Here is a 14,312-nt window from a genome sequence, read left to right as displayed (position 1 = left end):
TTATTAAGAAAAACTGATGGACAGTCAATTTCACATGCTGCTGTGCAAATGGAATAGACAAAAAGTGGGAATTATTGGCAAATAGCAAGACACTGTGTTCACCACAGATCACGTCTCAGTCCTTATGCTTTCTGGCTAATGTTTTGGTCACTTTTGAAAGCTGGCAGTGCTTTCGGTGGTGGAGATGTGATGTGCATGTGATGGAGTTCCGGGGGGTCGCGGATGAAATAGAGGATGGGGGTGGGGGTGTTGTGAGGACGTGGGTGGTGAGGGAGGTGACGCGGACGTCGCCCTCTCTATTCTGCCACCTTAGGTGGCCACCTAGGTTGCCTCTATGGACGCACCGGCCCTGTCTACAACCCACACGAGTGGCTCTGGTAGTGCAGCTCATCCAGGATGGCACATCAATGCGAGCTGTGGCAAGAAAGTTTGCTGTGTCTGTCAGCGTATTGTCCAGTGCATGAAGGTGTTACAAGAAGACAGGGCAATACATCAGAAGACGTAGAAGAGACCGTAGTAGGGCAACAACCCAGCAGCAGGACTGCTACCTTTGTCTTTGTGCAAGGAGGAACAGGAGGAGCACTGGCAGAGCACAGCAAAGTGACCTTCAGCAAGCCCCAAATGTGCATATGTCTACTCAAACAGTAAGAAACAGACACCATGAGAGTGGTATGAGGGCCAGACATCCACAGGTGTGGGTTGTGCTTATAGCCCAACACCATGCAAGACGTTTGGCATTTGCCAAAGAACACCAAGACAAATTCGCCACTGGCACCCTGTGCTCTTCACTGTTAAAACCAGGTTCACTCTGACAAACTTGACAGAGTCTGGAGACACTGTGGAGAACATTGTGTTGCTTGCAACATCCTGCAGCATGACCCATTTTGGGGTGGCATTTCTTTGGAGGACTGCACAGCCCTCCATGGGCTTGCCAAAGGTAGCCTGACAGCCATTAGGTACCGAGATGAGATCCTCAGACCCCTTGTGAGACTATATGCCAGTGTAGTTGGCCTAGGGTTCTTCCTAATGCAGGACAATACTAAACCTCATGTGGCTGGAGTGTGTCAGCAGTTCCTGCAAGACAAAGGCACTGATGCTATGGACTGACATTGTATGGAGGTCATACAGGCATGTGGAGGCCATACACTCTAATAAGCCTCCTTTGACTTGTTTAAAGACATTACATCAAAGTTGGATCAGCCTATAGTCTGTTTTTTCCGCTAAAATGTTAAGTGTGACTCCACATCTAGACCTCCATGGGTTAGTAAAGTTGAATTCCATTGATTAATTTTGTGTGATTTTGTTGTCAGGATGTGTTATTTTTGTGCTCTCTTTATTTTTTTAAACATTGTATATTAATTTGTCTAACTCGAACTCTGACATAATTTTTTCTACCGTTCCACTTGTCTCCTTCGGTTCTGTTTGGAAGGTCTGTTTCTTCAATTTTATAAATAGCTTCTCTTCATTTCTTCTTTATTTTTTTACTATCTTTCATTATTTCCTCCATTTCACTCTTGAGTTTCTGAATCTGTTCATCTAAAACCTCCTTTTCTGTTTCTAGACTTTTCAGTTCTTCTCTTCTCTTCATCTCTTCTTCCTGATTCAGTTCTTCCTCCTTCACCTTCTTCATTTTGTCTTTCTCTTTTTCTAGTTTCTTCATCTTTTCTTCTGTTTCTCTGACTCTGTTCTTCAGGATCTTCATCTGCTGTTCTTGTTTTTCTCTCTCCATCTCTCTGAACATCTTACATGAGTAGAAGCTTCCTCCGTTTGCCTTCACCATGTTGTCTATCTTCTCCAGTAGATCAGACACTTGTGTTCGGTCTTCAGGCTCATTATTGTTGAACACATGGAATCTGTTTCCACAAGTTTCAAGCAGTTTTCGGACCACAGATCCAGGTTTTCCCAAACACTCTTCAAGGGTTTTGTCCTTCAGGAAGTCTCCTCTGGTGAAGAGCACAACTGTGAACATTAGAGATTTTTCACCAAACGTCTTCTGGATGAACTTCACTGATTTTTCTTCCTCTTTAGTGAATCTCTGTCCTAAATTGAGCACGATGATGAACACATGTGGTCCCGGCAGAATCATGGAGATGCAGTTGCTGATTTCTCTCTGGATCTCCTTATTACTGAGTTCAGTATCAAACAGTCCTGGAGTGTCGATCACAGTGATGCGTCTGCCATTGATTTCACATGATTCTCTCTGAGTCTCTTTAGTAACAGATTCTTCAGATATTCCTGCTTTAAATGCCTCTTTTTCTAAGACTGTGTTTCCTGTTGAACTTTTACCAACTCCAGTTTTTCCCAGAAGAACAATCCTCAGTTCATCTTCACTCTCAGCTGAACCTGTTAAAGAGAATCTACATTAGTCTTAAGAGATAAAAGGTTTAAAGTTTTAACCATTTTTCTTTACTAATGTGTACTGTGCAGGCTAATTTATCCTCATCTACATTTGAAGAATGGTAAAAACATCTAACCATTGACATAGGTATTTATTTTCCTACAATAGATAACAGTGGTAACAAGTTTCCAACATTATTGATCTTATTCTTCATATATGAGGCGCCTCGGCCATTTGAATTTTTTACCTCGAGACTTCCACTCATTCACTTACATTCAATTTTAGACGTTAAAAAGAAATCATTATGCTGCTTGATGTTTTCTTCGACTATTAAACTTTGTTTGTAGACCAGGTAGTTTGACCATTTTCTTTCATTTATTATTCCTATTAATTTCTCCCATAGGCAACTGAATCAGAAGTTCTATAATAATCGCAAAAACGAGCGCACTTCTACATTTCAGAATAAGATCAATAAAAATATTTCTTTTTTGATAAAAGTTGTTGGAAACAAGTCAAAAGGCGAGTAAATGATGGCTGAATGTACATGTTTTAGGTGAACTATACTTTTTACAGAGAGATTTAATGATTCAATAATCTGCGTGTGATTCACCTTTGTCTTCGCTCCCGGACATGATGATATCTTGTTTTTTTCCCTTGTCTTATTTTTCAGTCTTCAGTTGGTCATCTTTTCATCTATTCAATGAACAACACACTGATTCAGATTCACTGAGTCAATAAAAAAACACAAATTCAGCTTCACTGTGATTCAATGAACAAACACACTGATTCAGATTAACTGAATCAACAAACAAAAACACAGATTTACTGTGACTCAATGAAGAAACCCTGATTCAGATTCACTGTGATTCAATGAACAAACACTGATTCAGATTCAATGTGACTCAATGAAGAATCACTGATTCAGATTCACTGTGATTCAATGAACGAACACTGATTTAGATTCACTGTGACTCAATGAACTAACACAGATTCAGCTTCACTGAGTCAATAAACAAACACACAGATTCAGCTTCAATATGATTCAGTGAACAAGCACACTGATTCAGATTCATTGAGTCAATGAACAAACACACAGATTCACTGTGACTCAATGAAGAAACACTGATTCAGATTCACTGTGATTCAATGAACAAACACTGATTCAGATTAACTGTGACTCAATGAACAAACACAGATTCAGCTTCACTGAGTCAATAAACAAACACACAGATTCAGCTTCAATATGATTCAGTGAACAAGCACACTGATTCAGATTCACTGAGTCAATGAACAAACACACATATTCAGCTTTACTGTGATTGAATGAACAAACCTACCGATTCAGATCCACTGAGTTACGAACACACAAATTCAAATCCCCTGAGACAATAAACAAAAACACTGATTCAGATTCACTGTGACTTAATGAACAAACATACCGTGTCAATGTACAAACACACTGATTCAGCTTTAGTTCACTCTGTTGTAAAAGCAGCTGGAACTGAAACATTTAAAGCTTTAGTTCTTCTGGATTCAACTGTGCATCTGGATGTTTATAAATATACATATCTCTGTCTTTCTTACACACTTATAATGACAATAAGCTCTGCTGAATCACACAAAACTAAATTACTGGCATTTGTTCTTCAGACAGGAAAGAATACATTTAAAATTTAAATTTAGCAAATCTGTGCTGAACAACATGAGCTTTGACTTACATCTGTACATGCAGAATAAAAAAGAAATCTCTTTCAAATGTAAATTAAAGAGTATATTAGTAAGGAAATTGAATACTGTACCTCTTGCCGAACTCTCGCTGTGTTCAGAGATTTGTTTCTGCCAGTATGAGAGCAGAAAGAGGTTTGCAGGTGGAGTCTTTCAGGAAAAAAAACTGCTGTTCTGGTCTGACAGGTAAAGTTTAAGGAACACATTCTGGGGTAAAATGAGACATCATTTGATCCAATGGCATCAAAACAGCTGCTCACTATAAAGATATTCTGCAGCAGAGACAGATGAAGTCAAATCTCAGCAAACATATAAGAAACAACAGCAGACCAAAGACCAGACTATCAAACACAAAAGCACAATCCCTACAAGTCCTCCAAAATCATACAACACATGCTTTTTAACTTTAATGGCTGCATCCTCTGATGTAACTACAAATTACAAGCTTCTTTCACAAACTCTTCCACTGATTCAGTCTCATCGGTAAACATGCTCAAATTTTAAAACCAAACATCCAGGCGAAGGCAAAGAGTTCCTCTGATTAGACACAAAAAGTGATCTACTTGACCTAAACCACACAGGATTCGGATACACATAACCTGCATAAACACCCGTTGTCTTCACCTGTTTCAAAACCATTCATCAACACAACCCTCAATATAATGTTCTGTGACTTCAATTTGGCATAATGACACATTTTTGCATTAACATTCATTAAACTTTTTAGCACGACAAAAGTCCAGTTCAGCACAATTACCATGTTTATTTACCACCTTTGTAAACTCTGTCAGTCAAGTAACTAACAACACAACTTTTCATTTAAACAATGACTTAATTGTAATGTTGCAACACATTCCTGTGTATCACTAACAGGACTTGTGCAAGCACTCCTCTCAGTCTTGGCTACATTGAGCTGATTGTACTAAGTTTACAAAGCAAATATCAAATGTATTCCTGGAATCTGGGCTAAATGAATAAAGCATTGTTGTTGCACTTCTGACATTGTGCCAGACCCTCCGTCACCTCGTAGAGACTAGATCTAGAGATAACTTGATACCTAAAAACCAAGAAAGGTACACTAGTTCCCTTTCGGGAACTCTACGCTGCGTCTCTTTAGGAGACACAATGGGATACCATCCCTCTCTTATAACCTTCTGAAGCACAGGTGTAATCAATCCAATGTAATTGGCGGGACGCAACGTGCGTGTGGCGTCAGACCGAAGGTATAAAAGCCCCACACTCACAGTGAACTTCAGCTTTTTCTCTCTTCACTCTGCGAATGAGTTCGTTGATTTTGAAGCACTCACAGCACTGATAAGGCACTACAAAAACCATTTAAACTGAATCAAAGCACACACTTTCATTTTCTATTTAAAAAATTAGCAAAATGGAAAAGTCATTTAGACCATGTGTACCGCCATGTCCTCGTTTCCTCACAGAACAGGACACGCATGATTTGTGTGTGCAGTGCCTCGGTCAGGAGCACGCACAGTCAGCCCTTGAGGGGGGTGGCTGTGTGCATTGCGATTCACTTCCTGGTCGAGTGCTGCGAAGTCGCCGCGCTCTGTTTGATAAAGAGCCGGCGGCAGGTGTGCCTCGCGGCACTGGTCCCGCCCGTGCTGAGGCCAAGCGGCGATTAATGTCGTGGGGATCGCAGCTCGATCTGGCAGAGGGGATGGAGAAAAGTTCGAGGGCTTCTTCTCCTCCTTCTACTGTGAGATCGAGGTCCAGTCAGCACGAGCTGGAAGCCCGTTCATCGGCTTCTTCCTCTCGCGCTGATGGGCGGCTGCTCCGCCTCCCGGCTTCTGAGGGAGTCGAGAGTATGGAGGGCCTTCGGGGCCAAAATGACGTTCCCCCATTATGCCCCGAATATGATGAGCTGGCAGAGGTCCTGGCCAATGTAACAGCTAAATATAATAATAACTGGGAAGTAGAGAGGCAGGAAGTGCGAAAAAAAGCTGGTTTGTGTGATGAACGCATCCTGCCATCACGAGACAGGCCTCTGAGGGGGGGTCTTCCATTTAACAAAGATCTCCAAAAAGAGATCATTTACACTTGGAAAAATCCATACACTGCCCGTGTTATAAGCCAGCAGGGATCAATATATTCAGCCGTTGCTGGTCTGAATGAGCACGGATGCCGCACAATGCCGAAAATGGAGGAGCATTTGGCGCGCCATTTGCTACCTCAGGCATCGTCGGCGAAGACCCCCGCCTTGCCGTCAAAACCAGTAAAATTAACATCGATGTTAGTCGGCAAGGCATATGCGGCAGCAGGCCAGTCTGTTGGGTGTCTGCACACAATGTCACTTTTGCAGGCATACCAGGCGGACCTGCTGAAGGAAGCCCTTGATAATGATGGGGCGGGGCCCGATACAGTAAGAGAAGTACTTCGGGCCTCGGACCTGTCTCTCCGTGCCACCAAAGAAATAGCTAGATCTTTAGGCCGCTCTATGGCGGCCATGGTGGTAACGGAGAGACATTTATGGCTGAATCAAGCGGACATCAAGGAGGAAGATAAACGAATTTTCCTTGATGCTCCCATTTCGCCCGCGGGTTTGTTCGGCAACTCTGTAGATCGGGTCGCCAAATCGCTCCTACGGGAGCTTCCTTCGACCAAAAGGGCATCCTTCTGGGGCTATGCAGCGGGACCAGCCCCAGCCGTCAACCAGCTCATCTGCCCGGTATAGAGCCGAGCAAAAAGAGAGTGTGGCTTCCCGTCAGACCCCAAAAAGGAAATGGGGTGGGAAACGCTCTCAAGAGGCAAAGACAGTGACATACGGTGGTCCGAGGACCATCGTTGTGAAACGGTCTGGGCCTCAGAAGAAAGTCCTAGCACTGGGACTTCTTCGGGCAGCCCCCAACGAGGAGCAAAGGCCACCTCCTCGTTGCCCACAGGGGGTCTATCCACCAACCCTCCCACCGTTGGTGCCTCAGGGCGTGGAGACCCCCGGCGATATCCACAAATGTTTCATCCCACAAGTGGTGACGTTAGTGGACTCGCCCCCTCTACTGAGGGTCCAAGAGCAGTTAAATCAAGGGCCTCCTGTGGTGAGTTCGCCTCAGTGCCCAGAGTTAGCTACTCAGGGGAACATAGAGACCAGTCTCGAGAGACTGGTACCCCTGCGGAAATTTTTGGCAGAGTGGAAACGGCTGCCGAATGTTTCGCAGTGGGTCCTGCTTACCATAGAGAAGGGCTACAGAATTCAGTTTGCTTCACACCCCTCTCGCTTCAACGGGGTGCTCCATACCCTAGTGAAGCCAGAGCAGGCTCTAGTGATGGAACAAGAAATAGAATCTCTTCTGAGGTAGAGAGCCATAGAACAGATCCCTCCTCTAGACATCGAGTCAGGGTTCTACAGCCGTTACTTCATCGTTCCAAAGAAAGATGGAGGGCTGCGTCCGATATTAGATCTAAGACAGCTAAATCGCTCCGTACAAACACTGAAGTTCAAAATGTTGACTATCAGCACCATCGTGTCACAAATACAGTCCGAGGACTGGTTTGTCACGATAGATCTGAAGGACGCATACTTCCACATCTCCATCCTTCCAAGTCACAGGAAGTTCCTCAGATTCGTCTTCGGGGGCAAGGCTTATCAGTACAGGGTTCTTCCGTTCGGCCTAGCACTCTCACCCCGCACATTTACCAAAGTCATCGACGCGGCTTTGGCTCCGCTGCGGCTACAAGGGATTCTCAATCTCCTCGACGATTGGCTCATTCTAGCCCGATCGAGGGAGTTAGCGGTTCAACATCGAGGTGTTGTTCTTGCTCACATAGAGAAATTGGGGTTGCGGCTAAACCAAAAGAAAAGTGTGCTTGTGCCAGCTCAGACGACCACTTTTTTAGGTGTGCTATGGGACTCCACAACAATGTTTGCGTGTCTGTCCCCCACCCGAATCGAGTCGATTCGGGCAGCCGCAAAGAGGATCAGACTGGGCCAAGCCATCACAGTCAAACAGTTCCAGAAGCTGTTGGGTCTACTAGCGGCAGCCTCCAACATAATCCCATTGGGTCTGCTACACATGAGACCATTACAGTGGTGGCTCAAAACCAGGGGGTTTTCCCCGAGGGGAAATCCTTTCCGCACAATCAAAGCATCGAGGCGTTGCCTACGAGCGTTATCGATATGGAAAAAGCCCTGGTTTCTGTCCCAGGGCCCTACACTAGGAGTAATATCTCAGCGCCTGGCTCTGACATCAGATGCCTCACGCAAGGGCTGGGGAGCGACCCTGAGGGGCCTTCCCGCATCGGGACAGTGGAGGGACCATCATCTCCACATGCATATCAATTGCTTGGAGATGTTAGCAGTGTTTAAGGCTCTAAGGCACTTCTTCCCTCAAGTGAGAGGTCACCATGTGTTAGTGAAGACCGACAACACATCGGTGGTCTCTTACATCAACCACCAAGGGGGTTTGAATTCGCGCCCTCTGTGCAGGTTGGCGAATCAAATCCATCTGTGGGCTCAGGGGAGGCTGCTCTCTCTGAAGGCAGCTTACATCCCAGGTCCGATGAATGTGGGAGCGGACCTCCTGTCGAGACAGGGGTTGGAGCCTGGGGGATGGCGACTACACCCAAATGTGGTGGCGGCCATTTGGCAGAGATTCGGCAGAGCCGACGTCGATCTATTCGCCTGTCAGAAAACAACACATTGCCCATTGTGGTTCTCCCAAACACATCCAGCACCTTTGGGGCTGGATGCCATGGTGCAGACGTGGCCGAGGCTTCGTCTGTACGCTTTTCCCCCAATCGCTCTGCTCCCGGGAGTCCTGGAGAGGGTCCGTCAAGGGGGGTACAACCTATTGCTGGTAGCCCCTTATTGGCCCACACGAGTGTGGTTCTCGGATCTAGTGTCTCTCCTCGACGGTCTCCCATGGGAGATTCCCGACCAGAGAGACCTCCTGTCCCAGGCGGAGGAAATGATAGTACACCCCCGCCCGGACCTCTGGAAACTGTGGGTGTGGCCTCTGAGGGGGCCCACCTTGTAGATCTTGGTTTGTCAACTGAGGTTGTTCAAACCATACTAAGCTCCAGAGCTCCCTCCACGAGGAGATTGTATGCCACCAAGTGGAAACTTTTTACTTCATGGTGTACAGACCACCACCTGGATCCAGTCCACTGCCCTGCGGGGTCAGTGCTGCAATTTCTCCAGGAGCGTTTTGAATTCGGTTTGACTCCGTCAACGCTTAAAGGTTATGTAGCGGCAATGTCCGCATACCGTACTGATGGTCTTGGCAAAGACCCTCTGGTGGTCAGATTCCTCCGTGGAACGAGGAGGTTGAGGCCTGCCTGCGCCAATAGGTTTCCTACTTGGGATTTATCGATAGTGCTTGAGGGCCTGTCGACAGCCCCCTTTGAACCAATTGAGGATGTGTCAGAAAAGTTTCTGACCCTTAAAACAGTTTTTTGTTGGCCATTACATCCATCAAAAGAGTAGGAGATTTACAAGCATTGTCTGTAGCTCCCTCTTGTCTGGAATTCTCACCTGGTATGGTGAGAGCATTTCTGTACCCCAGAGCAGGGTACATTCCTAAGGTCCCCACTGAGGTGGTGCGACCTACTGTGCTGCAGGCCTTTAATTCTCCACCATTTATGACGCCAGATCAGGAGCGCTTGAATCTGCTTTGCCCAGTGCGGGCACTAGATGCATACGTACATCGTACGTCTGCTTGGCGTACAACACAACAGTTGTTTGTTTTGTATGGCGCACCCAAAATTGGGGCGCCAGCATCTAAGCAGTCTCTGAGCCGGTGGATAGTCGAGGCTATTTCACTAGCATATGAAGCCCTGCATCGGCCTCTACCTGAGGCGATCAGGGCTCACTCAACCAGGAGTATGGCGGCTTCGAAAGCCTTTCGTTCTGGCCAGTCCCTGACTGGCATCTGCAATGCAGCTGGGTGGTCTACCCCACATACCTTTGTAAGGTTTTATCAGTTGGACCTGGACCCTACTCCGGGTTCCAGTGTCCTAGCAATATAGGAGAACTCATCCCCGGCATGTAAAACTATGGCGTGTTTGGGATAGCGTTCCCATTGTGTCTCCTAAAGAGACGCAGCGTAGAGTTCCCGAAAGGGAACGCGTCAGGTTACGAATGTAACCATGGTTCCCTAAGGGAACGAGACGCTGCGTCGCGTTGCCATACTTTTTCATACCTGGTGCGCTCCGTTCGAGAGGTATAAGCTGAAGTTCACTGTGAGTGTGGGGCTTTTATACCTTCGGTCTGACGCCACACGCACATTGCGTCCCGCCAATTACATTGGATTGATTACACCTGTGCTTCAGAAGGTTATAAGAGAGGGATGGTATCCCATTGTGTCTCCTAAAGAGACGCAGCGTCTCGTTCCCTTAGGGAACCATGGTTACATTCGTAACCTGACGCGTTTTTTACAGAACTACTATTTCCAATTCATTATCCTGCAAAAAGATGGGTTGTAAATCCATTTCTTTTGTTCCCACTGTTTACAGGTTAAACATAATCTTGGTCTAATTCAACAGAGATCAAAACTACTATAAGTAAAATTCCAACTAAAACATCTTTTAACAGAAGTAAAACAGCAATCAATCACAAACTAATAGAACACACACACACACACACACACACACACACACACACACACACACACACACACACACACACACACAGTACAATCTGTTTCCCATTAAACCTACCTTATTTTCCAGGTTCTACTTTACCAAAATTCTCAACTCACATCCACAGTCCAAGTACTATTATTAAGCATAACTCCATAAACCTAAATTTGTCAATTTTAGGAACATTTTGTTATCATACATCATACCAGTATAACCTCGAAAATCATATTAACTTGTAATCTTCTCAGCTTGTCATATCCTACCATATTACTGTACTCTGGTCATCACATAATCTAGGTCCATAACATTTAACTTTATTAATAATCATAAAGACATAAGAATAGATATGTGTTACTCCATTCTGGAGCGGACATCCATCAGAAAATCCTTGTTCTCTGTCCCACACCTTGACCAACGTGACAATCAATACTTCTTTTCTGGTCAACAAAAGTGAGGTTGCTACAGAAAAGTGGGAGTGGTGACGCATGCTCTCTGGCAGGTCACAATTGTCTCTTCACCCTGTCATGGACATGCCGGTCCCTATGATCAGGGCCTTCTACTCACCTTCTACTCACATCAGGGGTTGATGTGGTCATCTAGCCATCCAGCTTCGAAGTTGGTTTACCAGCATCAGCAGGTGCTTTTTCTGCAATCAGATGTAAAAACATATGAGAAACAACAGCAGACCAAAGACCAGACTATCAAACACAAAAGCACAATCCTTACAAGTCCTCCAAAAGCATACAACACATGCGTTTTAACTTTCATCCTCTGATGTAACTACAAACTTACTCCAAGCTTATTTCACAAACTCTTCCACTGATTCAGTCACATCTGTGAACATAGCTCCAACTCTAAAACCAAACATCCAGTTATAGCTGGGCTAATAAGTAGAAATTATACAAAAATGTTTGTGAACTTCGTCAAAATTAACTTTTTCAATTACTTTTGTTTCATATATTGTTTTCTTAATTATTATGTATATGGTTTGTAATAGGCATGTACTCTATGCTAAACCATATTGATGAATGTTGTTTTATGGAGAGCACATATTAGTGACACACACAGTAACTCATGCAGTGTGTGGGCAGACAGCACCATCTTCAGTATTGAAGTATTGAGTTAGATGTATGCTCTCTCACTCTGCTAATGTGAGCCTGAGTGGGAAAAGAGAGAGACACATTTTTTAGCATATTAATTGTGCTCTGTGTTTTTGCAGAATAAATCAAACCTTAGACTTCCAGCGTCACTGTCGTCTTACAGACTAAAACACACAACCAGAGTAAAACTGCTACATTAAAAGTGTGCCAAGACCTACTGCATCAACCGAGTCAGCTGCAGCTGACCACTGGAGTTATTCTACGTGTTCATGGTGTTTGAGTGCTGTAAGTGAAGGCTGAAAAATTAATTTCAACGATGTTCCTGTAGCTGCTACGTATGAGACTGAAAAAAGACACTTTTCTGAGGTTTGATATTGACAAACTCTTGGTTTCTGCTGGTAAACCAAGAGCATTAATTTATAGTCCTCAATCACATGATACTTAAACAAACCAACCTGCTGGTCCGACTGCCTCTACTTCTAGTAATGCTGATGATAATGTTGCAAAGCAGTTCCCCTTCAGATGGAGAACTCTAATGTTATGTGGAAAACCTCCACTATGGGTTTTCTGTAGAAACCAATCATCTGAAAGAGTATAAATTCAGGCCAATGAAATGCCAAATGAATTGGCGGCGTCAGCATCCACAGCTGGCATCAATGACAATCAGTCAAGTATATAAGATGCGGCTAGTGCAATTCTCGACATCCTTTTCGCTTTCAGAGCCTTTCACGAGCTTCTGAGAGAGTCTTTGAGGGTTCTCCAACCTGTGTCTACAGAGAGAGATCGAGAAGCAGCTTCTCCCAGTCCAGAGCTCGTATACGCAGCGGCAGACGGTTGAGCTGGGTTTTTCTCCCTTCCCTGGCATTCTTTGGGTCCAGTCTTTCAAGAGCGGTTTGTATATAGGAAAGAATGTTTCCTAAAAGAGCTACATGGTTTTGCAGCGCGTCTTTTTCAAGATGTCGCTTTGACCATGCGTTTCTGGATGCAGTGGTTTCCTATCCCCGGATGATGGGCACGAGCACATCGTTTCATGTCTGGGGTTCCAGCATGTTAATTCGGTGCTCGCGGGCAGTGCATGCCGTCACTGTGATGTCATGTCTGTTGCGCAGTTAAGATCGCGGCTTGCTCTTGCAAAAGAGCGTCCCACCCTAGTTTTCCCCCGCACTGTGGTTGGTACTCAGGCAGATCTGAGGATTATAGTGGGAATAAATCTGCCGCCTTCGGGCTGCAGACCTCTCGCTCATCCACACGCTCCATCCAAGCTTCAGTTGAAGAGAAGAGCTCTGTCTTCGGATGGTTGCCCGCTTGCTCCCTTCCTCCGGGGGTAAAAGCACGGCGTTGGCATCTAAAAAGCAGACATAATGGACGTGCTTTCCCGGGCTGCTTTGGCTGCTGGCCTGGTGATGGTTTATCCCCCAGCCCCGCGACCGGACCGACTAGATCAGTGGTTCTCAAAGTGGGGGTCGGGACCCCCCGAGGGGTCGCGGGGCAATGAAAGGGGGTCACCTGGTGATTTCCAAAAATCTATTTATTTTTATTAAACCATAAGAATTAACATATTTTATCCATAACTATACTGAAAATAAAAAATAGTCGTTTATAGTTACTATATACTATATAGTTACTTTAATAGCTTATAGTTACTAGTTCTATTGGATTGCGACTCCTGGGGTAATTACATTATATTAAAGGCAGCAATAGCGTCAGATGCATTTTGGTTTTATAACATCAGGTTATACTTTCTGGCACATTTAAAACACTGACACAAATTTAATTGGTGTGTCTGCGTCATTGCATGCAAGGTTTCTGTATTTATAACCACCTCAGAGGATATTGGGGGTCACGAGTCACTGGCATTGTTATTTCGGGGGTCGCGGGCTGAAAAGTTTGGGAACCCCTGGACTAGATGGGTGTTATGAGGAGGATTCAAAGCCTTCCATCCTCTTCTTCCTGGAAGTGCATAGTAAGCTCACGCAGTTAGAGAGCACTTTTTTCTGCCCGATCTGCATGTGCTTCCATCCTCACCATCCTTGCAGGGTGGGCTGTCAATGTCTGATGAGGTTTCAAGCCCGCTCTTCCCTCCGGGTTGATGAACGCGGTGAAGAATCTAGAAGCAGACTTTGTGGCTGTGCTTCCCAGGGCTACTTCGGCAGTGGGCTCTGGAGATGGTTTATCCTCCAGCCCCGCGGCCGGATCAATTAGAAGGGTGTAAAAAACCCTTCTTCCTGGATGCGCAGAGTAGGCTTACACAGCGTGCTGCATGTGGCAGCCATGGGAGGCAACGCCATCTTTAGTGCAATGGACTTGACCTCTGGGATTTATAACACTGTTGTATTCGAGAACGACAGAAAGTTCACTGCCTTTACGACTCCCATGGGTCTCTGGTATTATCAGAAGTTTGTTCCTAACTCTTCCAGTGTAGCTAAGCCCCTGTTCAACTTGACAGCAGCGCCTAAAGGGGAAAAAAAACGGAGGCTGGGAGCTGGCCTCAGCGAAAACTCGTCTGTCCCTGGAGTGTCACTGGAATCAGTCTCATGCTCTCCACTCTTCCATGACCG

The 14,312-nt window shown here is 45.2% G+C and overlaps 2 protein-coding genes across 3 annotated transcripts in view; both read right to left on the bottom strand.

Annotated features, from left to right (window-relative positions):
* The window catches only part of LOC100149234 (interferon-induced very large GTPase 1-like), a 59,963-nt gene extending 55,740 nt beyond the window's left edge, over window positions 1–4,223 (bottom strand). The window contains exons 1-4 of the mRNA XM_073943821.1: window positions 4,138–4,223; window positions 3,676–3,718; window positions 2,949–3,031; window positions 1,544–2,343 (exon numbers count right to left, since the gene is read on the bottom strand). Coding sequence (XP_073799922.1) covers window positions 1,544–2,343; window positions 2,949–2,970 — 822 coding nt within the window. The 5' untranslated portion in view covers window positions 2,971–3,031; window positions 3,676–3,718; window positions 4,138–4,223. The remainder of the gene's footprint in view (window positions 1–1,543; window positions 2,344–2,948; window positions 3,032–3,675; window positions 3,719–4,137) is intronic.
* LOC141381087 (uncharacterized) overlaps window positions 1–14,312 on the bottom strand; it is a 460,537-nt gene that overhangs the window by 234,891 nt on the left and 211,334 nt on the right. The gene's annotated exons all lie outside the window — the stretch shown is intronic.

The sequence above is a fragment of the Danio rerio genome, chromosome 3, assembly GCF_049306965.1.
Source record: "Danio rerio strain Tuebingen ecotype United States chromosome 3, GRCz12tu, whole genome shotgun sequence".
NCBI classification, from domain to species: domain Eukaryota; kingdom Metazoa; phylum Chordata; class Actinopteri; order Cypriniformes; family Danionidae; genus Danio; species Danio rerio.
The sequence above is the reverse complement of the archived record's forward strand: the minus strand, read 5'-3'. Positions and strand labels throughout refer to the sequence as shown.